At 44.9% G+C, this 18510-nt stretch overlaps 1 protein-coding gene across 3 annotated transcripts in view; it reads right to left on the bottom strand.

The window, feature by feature from the left end:
- LOC125748249 (immunoglobulin superfamily member 3-like) overlaps window positions 1-18223 on the bottom strand; it is a 76923-nt gene extending 58700 nt beyond the window's left edge. The window contains exons 1-2 of one of the 3 annotated variants that reach the window (XM_049024178.1): window positions 18098-18223; window positions 16895-17489 (exon numbers count right to left, since the gene is read on the bottom strand). In XM_049024178.1, coding sequence (XP_048880135.1) covers window positions 16895-16934 — 40 coding nt within the window. In that variant the 5' untranslated portion in view covers window positions 16935-17489; window positions 18098-18223. Of the gene's footprint in view, window positions 1-16894; window positions 17490-17707; window positions 17928-17957; window positions 17992-18097 lie in introns of those variants that run through there. The other 2 variants (XM_049024185.1, XM_049024168.1) reach the window with 2 other exon arrangements.
- Window positions 18224-18510: the final 287 nt, after the last annotated feature.

Raw genomic sequence — 18510 nt, 5'->3', positions numbered from 1 at the left:
TAGTATTGGGGGGGGGGGGGGGGGGGGCGGATCCCAAGATTGAAAGTACTGCAACCTTCTGATCACAGGCACAGCACCCTAATCCGCTGAGCCACACACCGGTATAGCACCTGTCTCTTGGTCGTAGCAGCTTCTTGTCCCCATCGAGGTAGCATGAAGGACGCTAACAACACCCTCAGAGATCTCCACACATCCGTATCGAGCACTGATGCCCGTTTCCCTGACAGCAACACCTTCCCTAAAGAAACTCAAAAGCAATCTGAAAATATATAAATACACATGGTGAATATGCATTTTTAGATGGTCACCCTGCTTTTCCTAAACTCTCACTGATTACAAACCACACGGTCTGGCATTGGTTAGGTTCATACAGTGAGTCAGTGTGTCACTAAATGAAAAGTTGCAGGAGCGGGTGGCCCACTGATCTCCAGAACCTGTTTTGTTTCTTAGATAACCGTGATATTTATTTAAAACTAAACAGAACCCGGAAGGTTCATCAGGTTATACAGGAAATGGGTCTACTGACCCAATATGGAATTAAAAATTGCCTCACAGGTATTTAGTTGTAGCAAAACGTCTTGGGAAACATCCCACTGGAGCACCAGTTTGACCCACATTTATTCAACTCCACATACTGCACATACATTAAAGCACCTGAGCAGGAGCAAGGAATTCTGGGATTGAAACGTGGATCTGTATATCGGATCCATTTCCTAAGTCATATGCTTCGTTTCCACCAATCTTGAACTGGTTCAGCCAGTTTCTACCACAAAAAAAATGGTCCTGTGTCAGGCAAAATGGCTCCAGCATGGCACCACGAAAAACCTGGTCTCCGAATTAGGCAACGTAACATCAGGGAAAGAGGGATGGGCTATCATTCCAAACCATCGGCATATCTAGAAAACTCAGTCCGTGACCGATAGTTATGTCTAATATCGCCAGTGCTGACAGTGAAACGAATGTCAGCTTATTAGCAGAATAATGTTCCGTCTCTTTTTATTCCGTAGAAAACAAAAGATCGATCTTCTAACCAGGTTTAATAATAAATTATAAAGATGTGGCAGGTCGATTAAATAAAATATTGTCGCACTCGAGTGGCAAAGAGGGACAGCAAATTTCAGTTTTTTGCAGACTCTTCCCTTAAACGGACAGCGGTAAAACAGTGAGCAAGAATAAATAAACTAACACACAGAGATGGGGGAGCCTTTATGAAGACACAGGCAGAGTCAGGGCGCAACGAGCCGTACTCTGAAACTTCTTTTTCGGTGCAGCAACTTAGAAAAACTTAAAATCCAAAATAGATCCAAAATAAATCCAAAAAATGGAATGCATACCAATCTTTACTTTACTCTCACTTCCACCTACGTAACATTTCCGTTCCATTCTTTTTCGAAACCGGTAGAAACACGGGCAGGTTCTCAAAAGAACTGAGAACCAGCCCAGCACTGGCTCCAGCACTGGCTCCACGCTGGTGGAAATGAGTGACAAAGGGAGTGTTTTCATAACATGGACCTCGATGACGACGGCCAGAAATAGCTCCACAAACTGTGTCATTTCAACAGGAAGCACTACTAAAGATTACCAGTACGCCTCCGGTGCGTTCTGTCCCATTATGGGGCAGAAGGAAAATGAAGAGAGTAACATTAAGTATGGATGAGTTACAGCATCTGCACGTGTGAATCCCTATTCAGCCAGATCCTCCGGGTGCCGGGGGCCTGACCGCGCCCAGCGCCCGTCTGTTTTATTAATGAAGGAGCCACACTTCTGTGGAAATCAAGGAGGGAGCTAATGTGACACAACGCAGTGGGGGGGGGGGGGGGGGGGGGGGTATGGGGGCAGCTGAGCCCTGGGGCATCTTTGTGTGGGGTTCTTTGTTTACAACCCCCACTTCTCATTATATGCCATCCTATTATGGAAGTGACGCCCCCCTCTCAGCTGGCATGCTTCAAAATGCTGGCCCTGTTGCAGCAAACACACACAGTAGAGCAGTCCCCCCCCCCCCACCCCCCACCATACACGTCTTCCAGCCCCTGGATGTCAGCTTCAAAGGGAACAATGAGGAGATGCAGGAGACAGACTCCTGTCCAACTCTGGGATGTAGCAGCCGAGAGGGAGCAGGGATGGGAGAGGAAACTGAGAAACCAGGGTGGGGGGGGGGGGGCTTTTCACTGACATCACACCGAGCACTGGCGCATCCCCTCCAAATTAACACCACAGCTGTTTGTTTGCCCTTGATAACTTTAATAAATTCATCTTTTATTTAATTAAAATCAATCCCTCAAGCACAAGTCCATGTTGACTAACATGCACCACCTCCCTCCCTGGCACCGCAACACCCAAGTCAACGCCATTCTAAGAAGTCATCCAAGTACCCGTTAGAATTAAACCTAGCAGGCGAATCGGACCACAGGACCGGACACTGTACGTCGTCTGAACACCACACACACACGGTTTTCCACACAGGGACAACACAGCTGCTGAAAGGTTATTTCCCAACAGCCCCCACTCAAAGTACAACTGAAATTAAAGAGTTCAACCAGGACGACACAGGGAGTGTCAGAGCACGGTTAATGGGCTTAGAGCTACAAACCCCAGCAAGGCAGCCCTACCCTGCTCTCTCACAAGATTCTCACCGAGGGAAAGACTCTGGCTGCCGAAGACCATTAGAATCCATTTACAAAGTCCTTTAGAGTCATTAACCGTGACCGAGTCCTTCAGCATTGTCGACCACTGTGCCCGAAACAGGCTTATACTCCAGAACCACGCATAAGCTTCTTAACCTAATGATTTCACCTCCAGCACACTGCGAGCATCATGCCGGTGAACGAAACCTGGGTGGGCATGGTTCGTCTGGAACGCGTGTGAACATTAAGAACACCTGCACTCAAACAAACGTGGGCAAACAGAAGTTTCGCCGGACGACAGATGGCAACACCATTGATCACAATGAGGAAGGCAGACGTCAGGCTAACAAAGGCTAAAGGGAACAGGGTCTTGCGGGGGAAGCCGGGACAAATGTACAGCTGTTCCGGGCGAATGGACAGCGGCAGGAGGGGGGGGAACAGGTGCTGCTTGAGAAGCTGGAGCCAGAGCAAGACCAAAGCAAAGGGCTCCAGAGAAAGACAGATACAGACACATGCTACACACAGCTACATACACAGGGTCTCGCCTTTGATGGCCGTTTTACAGTAATGACCCATCCCCCAAACTCACACCACCGAGAAACAGAGAAAATTAACAACAAACAAAACGTTTGGCTTTTAGTTCCAAAAAAGAAGATGAAAAGGTATTTGTTTTGTGGGAGTATTCACATAAAGGTAGAAAGATGTGCACCCATGCACACACACACACACACACACACACACACACTCTGCCACATCCTGCTGCAGCATCTTTCAAAACAAGGGCTAGAAAGAGAGGCTCTGTTTTTTACAGGACACTCACCTGGAAACCATTTCATGAACCGCCTGCCATATAACAAGCTGCACAAACAGGAAGCAGTAAAAGCTGTGAGCACAAAAAAATCACAGGTTTTGTTGCAAAGGGAGAGACAGAGATGAAAGAGTGAGTGGGAGACACATAACAGCTAGTAACCTCTATCTGCTGCACCCCTAACCAAGCTGAGGAATGCTGATATGCACACAGTCTCCATGGCCCCATGGTCTTATATCTCTGTTGCTTTCAGAAATAATGGGGGGGAAGGGAGGGCTAGTCATTGATGGTCACAGTCACGGAAGAGAGGTCTTGAGCACATCCCCGACTAAGGTTTAGGACTCCATGACAGTATGCTATCTGTCATGAGAGCAACCTGGAACCAATCAGTTTGCTCCAAAGGCCCAAAGGCCATCCAATCAGCTCGACCCACCCGCTGACTGACCCCCCTCCCCTGTTGGGCGACCTGATGTCTCACTTCTCGCTGCACTCTGTGCAATTTAAACAGGCGCTAAGCAACACATGGCCGTAAGGGTACCAACCAACCCAACGAATGTGAGAACAATTACAGCCTTTCAGAGGGACCAACACATGAGGAAGGCCAGAAGCTCTGAAATAGGCCTTAACAGTGCCTGCGCTGCGGGGGTGGAGGGGGGAGGGGATTTTAATCACGGCCCCACCATAATGCCGCTCTCTTCTCTCACAGAAAACTGTGAATGCCATGGCGCTCCTTTTCATGCCGGGCAGACCTCTCATTCGTCCATGAAAACCGGCAAAAACGTCCAGGTGATACTCCTCTTGAGGTTTCTTTTTCCTTCTGCTGCCACCGCCGGCTTCAGCGGCCTGTGAAAGGGCCTCTCGCACGTGACAGCTCTCACCGGCAGATTGGTGAACTGCCCCCAGCGCTATTTAACAAGCTTGGAAAGACTTAAAAGGCAGGTTTGTCTCTCGACTGCATGAAGAGCCTGCAGTTCTACTGACGGACTACAATATCAGTGAGCTCCCACGTCTCTGAGGCAGAGGTGGGTTCCTTTACCCGAGAGACGTGCCATCCTGGAAATAGGAGGCGGATTCTGGTCTTGGAACAGCATGAAATGTTGGAGATTGAGAATAATCCAAATACCCCAGACCCCAAATTCCTCATATCACAAGTGACACCAAAAACTTCATCATGCACCTATATAGGAGAGGTGATGCCATTTAATATAAGCTATTGGAATACAGGTACATTCCAAGTGTTTTTTTTCCAGATATCTTATGATGGTCTCCTTGTTTAAGAAGGTGAATTTGAAGCTTAGGGTCTGAGTGTGGGGTTAGCCATCCATCCCAAAGTATTTTTTTCTGAGGGGGGGTTAAGGACTGTGCTCAAAGGGCCAACGGAGATGTAGCCACTTTGTGGAGCACGAAACTTGAACCAGCGACCATCTGATTACAGACACAGAGGCCTGATCCACAGAGCCAAGCGCTGCCGCCCAATCCAGCCACAACCGTGACACGGTGCTCCGATTCAACATAAATCAGGTCTGACCATAAAACATGCAAAAATCCCCCTTTGCAGAGAATGACGTTATAACAGTGTGACTCATCTGCATCTCAGTTTGGCAGGATGTTTTTGAAAGAGGTGAAATGAAAAAAAAAAATGATGATAAGATGAGGACAGCCCACTTTGGTATTGGTGCTTATGGAGGAAAGGAAGGAAAGGAGCTCAAATCACCAAAGGAAACTCCCATATACATCCAAAAGGCATAAAAACAAGACTACAGGCAGACACACCAACCATCCCTCTCAGTCCCTAACTACACGTGTCCTTTTTGTAGGATAGAGCTCTGCGCGGTATTGTAGTCCACTCTAGGTGAACGGCTGTCTTTCCAGGCCTCTGGTTCCCATGCGTCCCGCAATCCGTTTACCTCGGCCAGAAAACAAGAGCCTGGAAGAGGTCAGCCATAGGATTCTGGCACACTTGGCACTGACACTATAATCTGTTCATGCTAAAACCTCATGAAAAACAAACACACACTCACACACATACGAGCGCACAGAGACAGCCGGCGGATGTGAACAGTAGCCTTTAGGAAGTTCTAAAGAGGATTATACATATGGAGAATAAGGCAGGGGAGGGCGATAAAGCACTAATCCAATCAAGCGTGACTCGTATCTTATCCTTGGCAACCGTGCCAAGGCCCCATTAGCACCTGACATGATTATACTAATCTTTCTTGAGTTTATCTTCCAGCTACTACCACCAGACCGACAAAAAGATAAGTAGCGAAACAACTCTTAAAAAATGTAGACCGGTTACCATGGGAAATCAGAACGGATGCATTACGAGGCAAAGGGGACAGAAAGGGAAAGGTGGTAGCCCCCATACTCTGGCTGAGGGAAAGACCCGGAACATTCCATCTCAAGGTTTGGCTCTGGAATCAGATCAGAGCTTGGGTTTGATCCACTACGTGAATGGTGCTCTAAATACTCAAAAACTTCCAAAAAACATATAAACACTGGCACATAAAACATTAGCATTTATTTAAGATGCTACTATGCAGATTTTTAAGGCTGCTGGTATTAATTTCAGGCTGCTGGTGGAGTTCAATCGAAATCTGCATCCAGTACGGCACCCTTCAGACGGGTTTGGAACATTTTGGTGGATTCTGATTGGCTCAGTCTGCGGCTCGTGACCAGTTTAACAGGGTCACTCTACTGGGTCAGTGCACACTCGGCCATTAGCCTGGTGCCTGGATTCTTAATCAGCACAAACACAAGGCCAGGGCTGGAGTTCATAAAGGCTGCTGTGTAGTTCTGCATGGAGCCTATGCAGCGGTTACGCCATTGTGAGCATATATACTTGTGCACTGGTGTGTCTATGTTGCGCTGTAATTACACCACCAAAATGCTACTCGCCTGAGCACAGTGGGTTTAAGGGAGCTTTCCCATTGTACCAGGTATAATAATAAAAAAAAATGACCAAAAGTTCAGTACTTCAAGGTGTTAGTTTTCCACTGGAGGAAAACTGGTACCAGCTTTTAATGATATCACAGTGGGAGGCAGATATTTTGTACTGAATTCAAGAAAGGGCTACAGTACCTTGGGCTCGGCGATGTGCGATATTAATGCCAACATCACATGATATATACATGTATTACTCACATCGCAAGGAACACGAACGTCGGCTGGGTTGAGATCAGGCTTCCGGATACTTTAATACTCTCCAGACATGGGAGCACGAGGGGTTTAAATTTCACTGAAACAATTTTACTTTGTCACAGGAAACAAAAATTAGCAAGTATTACAATTCAGTGATTGTTCCTTTTCAAGATTATGTAGCGTAAGTTTAAAAAAATCTATTTAAAATTTACCTCCGCTGCTTTTGCATGGGTTTTCCAAGACAATCTTTCATTTTCATTCTTTCTAAATCACTCCAAAATGGGGTTTGGGAGAAATGCATTTATTTTTAGCTCCTTTTTGCTTTATAAATATCCCAATAACCAAATCACAACATCATATTTCAATTTTTTCCAATATCGTGCAGCCCTAGTATATTGTAACAAGTACTTTCATTTCTTGTTATGCCATCCAGATCATCTTCTGGTTCTCCAGACCAGATCACAATTAAAGTTTGGGTCTCTTCATTTGTCCATACAGCCATAATTAGCAGTTTTTTTAACCTCATTCATGGCAAGATAGTGGTTGGATTGTGTTTCAGAGGTAGAATTTTTGCACAACTAATCAATAATCAACGTTTGCAGTCCCACTTCAAAAAAAAAAAAAAAAAAAAAAGTACCCCAGCTGCTTTGGTACTTTGGGTAATAGAACTTTTGGTTCTGGTACTCAACCGAAGGGTCAACAGAGAAGGGAAAGTATCGTACCAGACATGGTCTCTGGTGCAGTGGAAAGCTACCCTTAAGTTTTTCTAAGACACTTTTAACTCTGTCGTAGGAAACAAAACTTAGCAAGCTTTACAGTTTTTATGACCGTTCCTTTCCAACATTACCTACTATAATGTTTAAAAATCAATTTCAATTTTACCACCGCTGCTGCTTTTGCGTGAGCTCTGTATGCGCTCTCTGATAATAATCAAGCAACCCTGTTTAACAGCGTAAACAGCTGCACCGAATACAGCAGGCTAGCAATGAGCTAAACAACTTGTCCCACATTAAATATCCCTCCAGCTGGAAATAAACAACAACAAAGCGTTTACGCAGAAAGAAGCGCGATGCTTCCAAGCAGACCAGTCTCAGTGGCTGCTGCCTGAATTGCCGCAATGTGCAAATTTCTGGGGATGTGCACATCAGGCTGTGCCGCAGATTCTACGCAGAAATATAAATCAGCCTTAACACTGAGGAACTCTCACTTATGCACCTTTTATTGGCAAAAATTATGCTTCAGAGAATAACACAAAGAAAGAGTCTCCAGCACTTCTTGCACGGAAATCATTAATGACACAGAATAAAATTATTCATTATAACTTTCTTCCCCGGCACATTTTAATAATCAAAATTACAAACTCGAGCTTTGAACACTATTATGCTTGAAAACAGAACACAGAAAAATCACAAAAATTAGCTGAAGATGGACACCGAAACCCAGGAGGGTATTTTCTGTAATTTACGGCAGTAGGAGTTTGCTAGCTAACATCATTTCCAATTAAATCAGAACAGACTGACAGAAACCAGACCGACCCCCCCAGGGCTGAGAAAGGATGGTCAGTGTTGTTTCGGGGGAGACAGAGCCAGCAAACCATCTTCCCATTTCCTGACTGCGATAAACTCTGACTCTGGGAGGGATGTGTTATTATTCAGGGACCTTTCCCATAAGCCTTGGTGCTGGAGTATAGCGTGGGTGAGAGGCATGCGTGTGTAGGAAGGGTATCCAAGAGGCACCGTCACAGAGACGAGTATTTCATAGCCAACTAGGCTGTTTACATTCTGTTTGGATGTAAATCGGCCTGCCATGTTCACTGTAAATTATGCGCGGATCACACCGGCCATGTGACGTTAATGCATTTCCTTGTCGCGTCTCACTGAGGGCAGTAAAGCAGCGAGGGCGGCTGTGGTTGCCCCACACATGAATCAAGGCCACCACTTCTTACTGCAAAGTCCATCGGCATGCAGGGACATCACGCCGCCTGTTTCCATGTAAGGGTGTGTGTTTGAATCACACAGACATGACGCGTCCTCGTCATTTATGCCATTAAGATCCCTGAAAATATGAGGTTGTCCTTACTTGGGAGAACTTTCAACTCTCCATATTTTGCAAGTGAGTCCCCCACCCCACATTTGGACTCATGCATGCAAGATCCAAATGCCCCCAATCCACTTGGTCATTATCTATATTCCAAGAGGTAAAGAGGGAGGTGTTTTGTTACAGTTCACCCATAATCCCTCTCTATATGGCCTTGCTCTGGTTGGTGAGCAGGGCTCCTTCCTGTCCATCCACGCCTCCCCCATCCATTATTGACCAGGCCTGTGTAAAACATCACATCTCTATTCCTTGTCCATTATTATGAAACATATTAAAAATTTACTCACTGTTAACAACCACCCCCTCCATCTCAGATCTCTGCTTTTACAGCTCTGCACTTAAGATTAGACATCTGGTCTAACTGCTGCTGGGATGTAGGAGATATGTGGTCTAATCCCCCCCACCCCCGAAATGACCATCACATGGCTTTACTCTGACTCCATAGCCCAGAAGACACCAGGCTGGACACCTGTGAGGGAGATGCAGAGATGAGGTACCGGCCCACCATCCATGTCCGTCATCTTATCATAGGAAAACACAAAACATATGCTAATTTTTTTCTGTAGGCCTATCCTTCCCAGACGCAAGGCATTGTGGGTAATGCTTAGAGGATTTCCAGCTTGTGTGCCCGGACTTGAAAGCATAGGGGTGAGGAGAAGAGGAATCATCTTTCCAGACAGCATCATTGTGCCACGATTAACTCCTTAAAAATCACCGCTACCTCTTCATTTCCATGGTTACGGTCTTGGCTTTGCCTAACAGCCTTTCGGTTCTCCTGCTTCCCATTTACAGACACTGAACACCAACTTGTCAACCTGTTATTTTACCTACTTTAGAATGTCATGGACCATGCAATTATTAGCAGATCAATAACCATTTAAAACTGACATCTGTGTGTGTTCCTCTCCGTATTGATTTTTTTAGGCCATTCAGTGACATGTATGCTATACAACAGAATAATAATTACATAATAATCCCATTTTACACACACACACACACACACAATTGCATGCTAAAAAAAATCCATATTCAAAGGCAATGAATTGAATTGTATCGGCGTTTAGTCTAAAGATGACTTTAAGACACCGTACCCCAACCCCCCCCCCCTTCTTTAAATCGCATTAAAGGTGTGACCTGAGGAAAATACACATTTCTGGGACATTCTGAGGGCTTGCAGATTTATTGGATGAAAGTTCCAACTGTCATAGGTGGTATCCATGGAAACCAGCTTTTAGCCAACCGCAAAAAAAAAAAAAAAAAAAAGCATTTAGCAGCTGGCAGGCAGAACTAAATGAACATTGCAAGCATTAAACCAGGGAGTCAAAAGAAAAAAAAAAAAAAAAAAAAAACTATTACGGATATGACCAAGAGATGGGCAGAAAATTCTGCACATATAAGAAGTGGGTGCTGATAGGGAGGGAAGTGTCCATGGAGAAATAATCCACAGAGATAACTGCAGGAAAAGATAAAATAAGTCAACAGCAAATGGAGGCCTTACTCAGCCAGGAGAAAAAGCTGCCGTTTTTCTGCCAATTAAGTAAATTCCCATAACGGAGGCAGGTAAAGCAGCAGTGAAGCACGTGATTTCAACGGTTTCCAAGTGATGTCCCGGGAGGGGGGTTGGGGGGGGGCTTTCCATGGTGTCCTTGAGCGAGGCACTTAACCCGGATCCCTGCAGCAAGGCATCCACCTGCGCGCGCTGCGATTCAAAGAGCCAGCCGAGCAGCTAAATGCAAATGCGGCGCGTGGCGGTTTCCCCCGGCGAGCGCATAAACGCGTCCTTGTCTTTGACTGTCTCGTTCGGTTCGCTGCGAGTCCCGGCGACCGCCGCTTCAGATCCGCCGCTGGAGCGCCGGGACAGGAGAGGGGACTTTCAAAAGCCGTTTTTTCCGAGATGCGAGGGCGACTTGCGACTCATTTGCATGGGCTCACGTTAACCTTGACTTTAATGAGCTTAACCGTGTTTACGCTTCACTGAATTGGAATAATCTAAGGGTAATATTAAAAAAAAAAAAAAAAATGCGTAATGAGTAAATTTAGAAATTTATTCAAAATATGTCTGCTAATTATAGCCCACAGCATGAGGATGTCTACAGGAGATGCAAAATTTAACATTTAGCCTTATGTGCTACGTGAGATCTTGCAACAAAAGGAAGATTTCAGAATTTACAAGGCTGAGGAACAGTCCAGCATGAAAGAGCAAATTCTTGTGCCACTGGGTTGTGATTTGATAGACTCTCTATTGTCAGGTTTCTATTCTAAATTCACTTAAATTCTAAGGATACTTATAAAGCAGTTGACAACACAGTCCCACAAACAGGTCCATCACGGAACATTTGCACATTTTTTTGTTTGTTTCTTTTTGCTGTGCTTTTAAAATCTACGGAGAAGAAAGAAAACTCATTAATGGCTAATTAGCCTCTTGTGGGTTTTCTGTGGCTTTTAGTCAAATTTGCTGTTCATGGTGCTATAAAAAAAAAAAAGGGAGGAGGGGGGCGGGAATTCCCCTTCTGAGCTACAACCTCAGTCATGGCCTTCACAGCTCAGGGCAACGTGCTGGGAGGAGAACGGATTCCCTGGTAACCAATGAAATCAAGAGGAACACCACACTCTGTGCATCGTCCTTCACAGGGCACGATAAATCTCAAAAGAAAAGATAAAATAAACAAATTAAAAACAGAAACCTCACAGCCTCCCTGTTCATGGAGGAAAAAATGTCACAGAAGATCACCTTGCAGGCTGTTCTTTCTACTCCCCCCCCCCCCCCCGAGAGATATTTAAGGCCTTTTTCTATCTTAGCTTTTCACTAGACAATCTGAAGGCAGGAACCTGTGGAAGCTGCCATGACCATCTTAGGACGAAGCACTGCATTTAGTCAAATATATTAGTAATGTGGGCAATTAAGGTGCAGTATTTGGTAGGCACATAGCCATGTATTAAAATGAGTCCCCCCCCCCAAAAAAAAAAGTTTGTTATTGATAGGCATAGGTAAATAAATAATAAGATTACTAGTTTACCCACCCCTCAAAATTCCGTTCAGCCTACAAAGTGGGATCTCCCAGTATGGCAAAATTTACAGAGTGGGACGTTGTGATAGGATTCCCAGACCCCCCGCAAAATTTATTTCTGACTATGGGGCTGTGCCACCAGACAGATGGATAGATTGTGGGGGCGCAGTGTCCTGGCCCTGAGGAGAAAATGCACCTGAGGGTCAAGAATCATCTCAGTGAGATTTACAAGCAACACAAATTAAAAAGTTTAAAAATAAAAAAAGTTACTGTCCCTCTTCCACACTTGGCTTGCACTTCTATGTGAATATTTCTCCACTCCCTGATCTAGTAGGTGGGCAGCCAGGCTGGCACTCTGTGTCATAATATTACACTGTACTGAGCATTACATTCATATGCGAATTACCTGCAGCTATAATTAACTAATTAGAAACCAATTATGTTGGAGGTAGAGGAGGTGGAGGGAAGATTTAGTAATTGCTTGCTAAGACATTGCTCATATTTCATATTAAATATTTCTTTAACTTATTACTAGTGTGAACGTGACACATGACTTGAATTCCCTGAATTAAATCTGAAGTTCCTTCAAGACAAAAGTACGGGTAATTAAAATTTAAATCTAAGCAAGCTGTTGTACCGGTTCGCTGGAGAATACCCAGACCAGCACAGAACACCAGTCCATCAGAATTGCAGATGAAATATCTCGAAGCCTTGTAGCTGTTCGAAGAAGCTTTACGACTCAGTAAAACAGATTTACAGCGAACAGAGGGCAGATCGTAAAATTTGGAAATAGAACCAAAAGAATGGATTCTTCAGTGGTCTCTCACTGCTGAACTTTTTTGGCTCGTCATACTCATAAGTGTGATGAAGCGACAGAGTAATGTTGGGAAATGTACTGTAGAGCCGGTCGAAGTCCTAGCCTTACCACTAGTGCCCCCCCCCCCAACAGCAAACTTCGCCACACCACCCAGCAATATGCACTGTAGGGCTGACCCATCGTATAGGAGACATAGTCCATCACCTAGCAGACCATTTGATTTGGGGTAAAAAAAATAAAAAACTGAAGAAATCACTGCATTCTGGATTTCACAATTCAAAATACTTTTAATATTTCACTATTCTGGAGAAACAGATGTCCTTTGCATGTTTAAATATAAATTAACTGACAAAATTTGTTTTCTACTGCTCTGGGGGGGGGGGGGGGCACAATCTCGCCTAGGGTGCCCGAACACGCAAGGCTGGCCCTGATGTACGGTGGACCACGTACAGGTGGCAAGTCGGCGCCCAAACCCTCTGCCTACTTCGGCCATTGGCTTGACCAGCACTGGGAGGGCGCCTGAGCAGCACAGGAGCGAAATGAAAACTAAAGACTCTGACCAGCAGCACAGCTTCCCCTCAAGCTCTGCCCCCCCAAGCTGAGGGAGTCAGTCTTGACCTAGATCACTGAGCTCCTGAGGCGATTTTCCCAGTCTGTCGCCAAAGAGAGAGATTTTACAGCCATATCTGTACAGTACGTGAATAAGGGCCAGACTAACACATGAGGGAGGGCTGCAGACTCTGAGAAATTAATCAAGAAGAAAAAGCGCGTTCAGTAACACTCCATGATTACAAGCCCTCTCTGAGGAATCTCGAGGAACATCACCGACTTTAAAAATAAAACAGCTGAATACGACGTGTCCTTAGTCCAATTCCTGTGGTGATGAGCTCACAGCCACCGCGTTTCACATGCACTTTGTAGACGCTTCATAGAAAGACCACAAAAGAAACACGGTAGTCAGCAGGAAGTTTCATTGTAACTTTAACTCGTAAGCCGGTTCCTCCGCACACCGTCATATCGGCGCCGAGAAGAGGAACTCGGGGATGAATCCCCCATGACTACTTCCACTCTCTTGCCAGTGGAGCACATTTGATTGAGGACATTGATTACTCTGCCAGCAGGTCTTGCTACCTTGTTATCAGCACCAGTCAAGCCCATGTGGTGCCACAGAGAAGCTTCCCCACTGACGCCCCCTATCTGAGACAAAGTGAAACTGGCTTGTTGGGTGGGCTCCTCTTAGGCCTGTGGCTTAATAGGTTGACTGGCACAGCTGGCAGATGTGGAATCAAAGCTCTGGAGAAAAGATGAAGGATGATCCTGAAACTCCAAACTCCGACCACAAGCTCAAAGAATCTCTCAGATGTATTGTGGGAATAAACCAGGTGTAGCTTTTACCTACCCACTGATCATTAATACTTCAAATTATACACCTTCCCTTTTAAAATACACCCATGAACAATGTCTAGGGGGCTGGTTGTACTTCTGTGCCTCCAGGATCCACACCCCCAGCTCGATCAGGTGCCTTTATCGCCGTGTAACTCAAATCCTGTCATATGATTAAGTAATGCTGCGAGATAAAGGACAGACACCTGCAGTTCAAATCGTGAGACACAAGCTAATCTATCCTTTGAATGAATGCGTCCCTGGGAAAAAAAAATCCAGTCACCAACAATCAGAGCAAAAAAAAAATCTTTCTGTTAAATCCAATGTGGGAAAAACAGGTGTCTCATTCAGGGTCAGGCTGTCCGAGAGACTCCAGACCCCTTGTCATCCTGCACTGGATACACGGTGGGAGAGTATATAGATGAAAACACTCGTTACTTACTGCGTCTTTCGCATTTCACTATCTAACAGACGATTAAGACGTCAGGAGCAGGGAATCAGACACCACGGTAACCCTTGGCGTGAAAAAAAAGCCATCTGCTGTTGGGGGAGATGCGTGCGTGCTGGTGTGAGCGCGTTCACGTGAGCGCGCACCTATCCGTCTGACGTCAGCATAGGCTATTAACGGGGTCTCTGTCGGCATCCCCGTCAGCGGCAATGTGCGAGGGGCCAGAAGACGCCAAGGATCTGGCTGCAAGAAGGTGAGTTTCAGGCCATCATACACGGTGCTGAACGGCACAATATAACCGCAGCTTGTAAAGCCATTTAAAACGCGAAATAGCATATCCGTAAATCCGCCGGTAAATGAGCATCCATCGCCGAGGTGCTGATGCACAGCCTACAAACAGATATCACATTTGCACATTAAAGCAATACAACTACAGTTTACAACTTGAATAAATCCTTTTGGGAATCAATGAGGCTGAATTATGCAAATGCTCCTCTCCTTCGCTATATGCGTTTTTCTTAGCATTTTGGCACGCCCGTCCCCTAACGGGAGCCAACTCCCGAGTACCAGAACGTCAGTACATCTTGGATTAAGAACCGCCAGTGGCCCAGCAAGAAGCATTGCCGAAATTAGCATTTCTAGCACAGTGAAGTCGTTTGCAGTTAGCTGGGTAATTCATCTGCTTCAACTCTGCAGATCTGCTCATGATTTTTATAAGTTTGTCCAGTAAGATCCATCTTTTTCTGTCTCAAACCTGGTGTTCCACTGTCAGGTAAAAATGATCCAAACCCAGTGAGAATTTTAACACGGCCTTACTGCTGATTTTTTTTTTGGTAATTGATAGCTGGCCATTGTTAAACAGGGAAACATGTGAGAGTAAATGATGAAGTCAGACAGATTGCAGTGTATCTTCATATCACCGAGTTATACGTGCACTCGCGTGAAACACACATTTGCACATTTCGTTTAGTCTCAGAAATTGCATGTTTCGTCGTTTCAGTTTGAATGGATTAATCTGATGCATAAACTAAGCAAAAGAGCACCACATTTTCCTACTCCATCACTCACTCACTCTCTCACGCACACACACACACACACACACACACACACACATTTATATTATGTTCTTGTACTTGACACACTGTCCTTCCCTTCAGCGCTCATGTCTGACTAGTGTCGTAAGCTTGCCTTTCCGAGGAAATTAGTTTTTTTTAATTATCAAATACTTGGGGGGGTTAACAATTATAACACGTTTCTGTCTGTTGAACCCCTGCTGCTGAAGGAGACTTTGGTGCCCACAGCTCCCGTCCGCAAACAGCGCACCACCTTCTTACCCCCGAGTCCGTTTGGCTTTATTTCTCCGAGTAATCCCCTCCGTGGCTTTAACTAACCTGATGTTTATGAATCGCCTCCCCCAAACCACAATAAGTACAAGGACGCAGTTTACTCAAGTGTAGGCTGTAACTGGCTCGTGCGTCGTGACACCCCCATTAAAAAGACGCGCATAGGCAGTGTCCAAGTACGATTTAAGCAAAGTAAAACAAGTACGCCCAAGATCACCCAAAAAACCTTCACACACATGAAGCATTGCACTCCCCGACCATGGAAGCTTCTAGTAGACAAAGGAAAACGATGTGATATTTATGAAAAATGTACATTATCACTTCAAACCCATAAAATTAAGTGCGTAACTCGTTTAAAAGAAAATGAACTGCGTTGGCACAAAACCATATATTGCATTTCCAAGTCATGCTATTTTAAGGCAAACAGGTACGTTTCTGTTTGACCCTTATTTCAATAATATTTTTTTTTTTAATTCAACGCTCTGATTAACAGTAGACGGATTATTTTTGCGCAGCGGAAAATCGCCGTCGGGTTTCGGCTTCAAGCTGAGCTGACGTGTTATAAATAAACCAATGAAAACAAAAACTTTAAAACGACTATAGAAAAAAAATCCCACACATGAACAACATAACTGTTGCCTCATCACCATCTTTATCAGGTTTCTGTCCATAAGTGCAGCATTTTGGTGACACCCAAAGCAACGTCGTAAAGTGACCCGGAGTTTGCTTCAGACTGCTGTCTGGGAGGTGTGGCGACCTTCTGTTCTCCAGACTCTTCATCGGACCAAAGAGGACTGTTAGTTAATGTATCTTTAATGTTTTTTTTTTTTAGAATATTTACCGTACAACCCCTTAATTACAACAGATTAGTCCACCTGCCAGTGCGCACAGACTGTGATCTGACACCGGTGTGATTTTATTCGCCGGTGCGAGATTAATAATCTCCCACTGCAGATGGCTAGGCGTGCAACTAACGCATGAGAAAGGCTTTCACCCATCCCTAGCAAGGTCGCTGGGTACTTTTCGGTGGGGGGTTTCTGATCTCTAACGTCAAACATACGCATCTAGGTGTTGCTTGGGTTTGTTACAATTAGGCTATTTTAAATGCTCACCATCCATCTGAATGAGAGAACTTCCTAAATTGAAACTTTACTGAACGCGTTGCCACAGCTCAAATAGGATGTTGATGTATAACGACCAGAAAACTAATATCAAAATCACTTACCAAGTAAAACACTGGCAATTAGGAACGCCGGGATCCTCATGGTTCCAATCGATCTTTTGTCCTCGGTCGAAACCCCGTCAGATCACTCACTCTCCTCTCTTGCCCAGTGTATCCTATTGCTTAGTTACTTCTGTTAGTTCGGCGATTTCGTGAAAACACCAGTTCAAGTGTGGGTGTTCAGTTTCCTTTCTACGAAATGCCGTTTATCACGATATATAAAAAAAACACCGCGCCGTCGATTTTGACAGCAAACCCTTTGCAGCCTCCGACTAATCTTTCAGTCACTTTTAAATAAAACAGCTGCAGCGTCACCTTATTAATATATTTTCAGTATTTAACAAAAATATTTCGTCTTGATCTTCAGTTCGCAAGCAGCCGCCTCCATACGCACGCAGTTCCGAAAAACACCACAATGGAAATATCGCAAGATGGAAATGCTACGATCAGATTGTGATATTTCCCAACATTTCTGCATTTTAAAGTCCGCTTTTATATTAGATTTACTGCCCTAAAGGGGCGCCTAGGTGCTGGATGCACTTCCATTACGTATCCCGGTCGTGCAGCACACTTGCTTGGGTTGTACCACCAGCAGGACCTGCACATGAGAGAGAGAGAGGTGTTCACAAAGAGGCTCCGACAGCCCTGCCCATTTTCACGTTTAAATACACACGATGGGATAGGCTACTTCTCCTCCTAAGTTTTTTTCCGTTGTCACTTCACCTAGGGTTTATTACGCTTTACAAAGCAATAGAAATGCATCCCATCACCCAATCCTTCCTGAAGCCTAATTAAAAGAAAATCCGTTTTCCGCACCAATAATTATCTTCGGAATTAATTTCCCGGAAATGTGCAAATTAGTGAACATTTCGGTTCTTCTTCACGCGATCATTCGACGATCTTTCAACAAAAATAGCGCGTCAAAATAAATAAAGACACGTGTCCTTTAACTTGTGCTTCGAAATTTGAAAGAAACGGAGTTATCGGGGGGGAAACTTTCTTCTTCCAATTTTACTGCTTCGGTGCTTGCCTGGAAGGTTCAATCGTATTGCAACGGCGTCCTTACCAAGCACTATTTAAACTAATTACAAATGATTGAGATCGTCTGACTTGCAACGCGTGAAACACGCAAAATGTTAACTGCGGTAAAAGGTCCATATACTGAAGCTGCGTGCTACATCCAATTATGAATTTAAAAAAGCGTACCTTCAATGTTCTCTTAAGTAGGGTTTATATTTCGTCTCATATTCGCCCATGCTTTGTGTCCTGAAGGCCCGCCTATCAGCACCAAAAAAAGCAGGACCCCCACTTGGTACTACAAAGAGGGGAGGAGTTTCTATCTTCTATTCCCTTTTGGGGGGGTTAATTTCCAGGACATCTGATGGTCCTTTGTGGTGGTTAGTGCCAACCGCATTGGAAAGATGAGACAACGACGGGACTCAGGTCGATGTAATAATCAAACGCGTTGGGATGAATGACATCGTAATTAATGACACCCAGGGAGGTGTTCTTTCAGCGTTTGTGCCCTGGGAGCGCAGAGATACTGTACGGTTTGCGGCTATAAACGGGCGCCGATCCAGAAGTGGTGGTTACGAGGAGAGACTCAGGACCCTAACTAA

Source organism: Brienomyrus brachyistius, chromosome 1 (genome assembly GCF_023856365.1).
Source record: "Brienomyrus brachyistius isolate T26 chromosome 1, BBRACH_0.4, whole genome shotgun sequence".
Taxonomy (NCBI): domain Eukaryota; kingdom Metazoa; phylum Chordata; class Actinopteri; order Osteoglossiformes; family Mormyridae; genus Brienomyrus; species Brienomyrus brachyistius.
The sequence above is the reverse complement of the archived record's forward strand: the minus strand, read 5'-3'. Positions and strand labels throughout refer to the sequence as shown.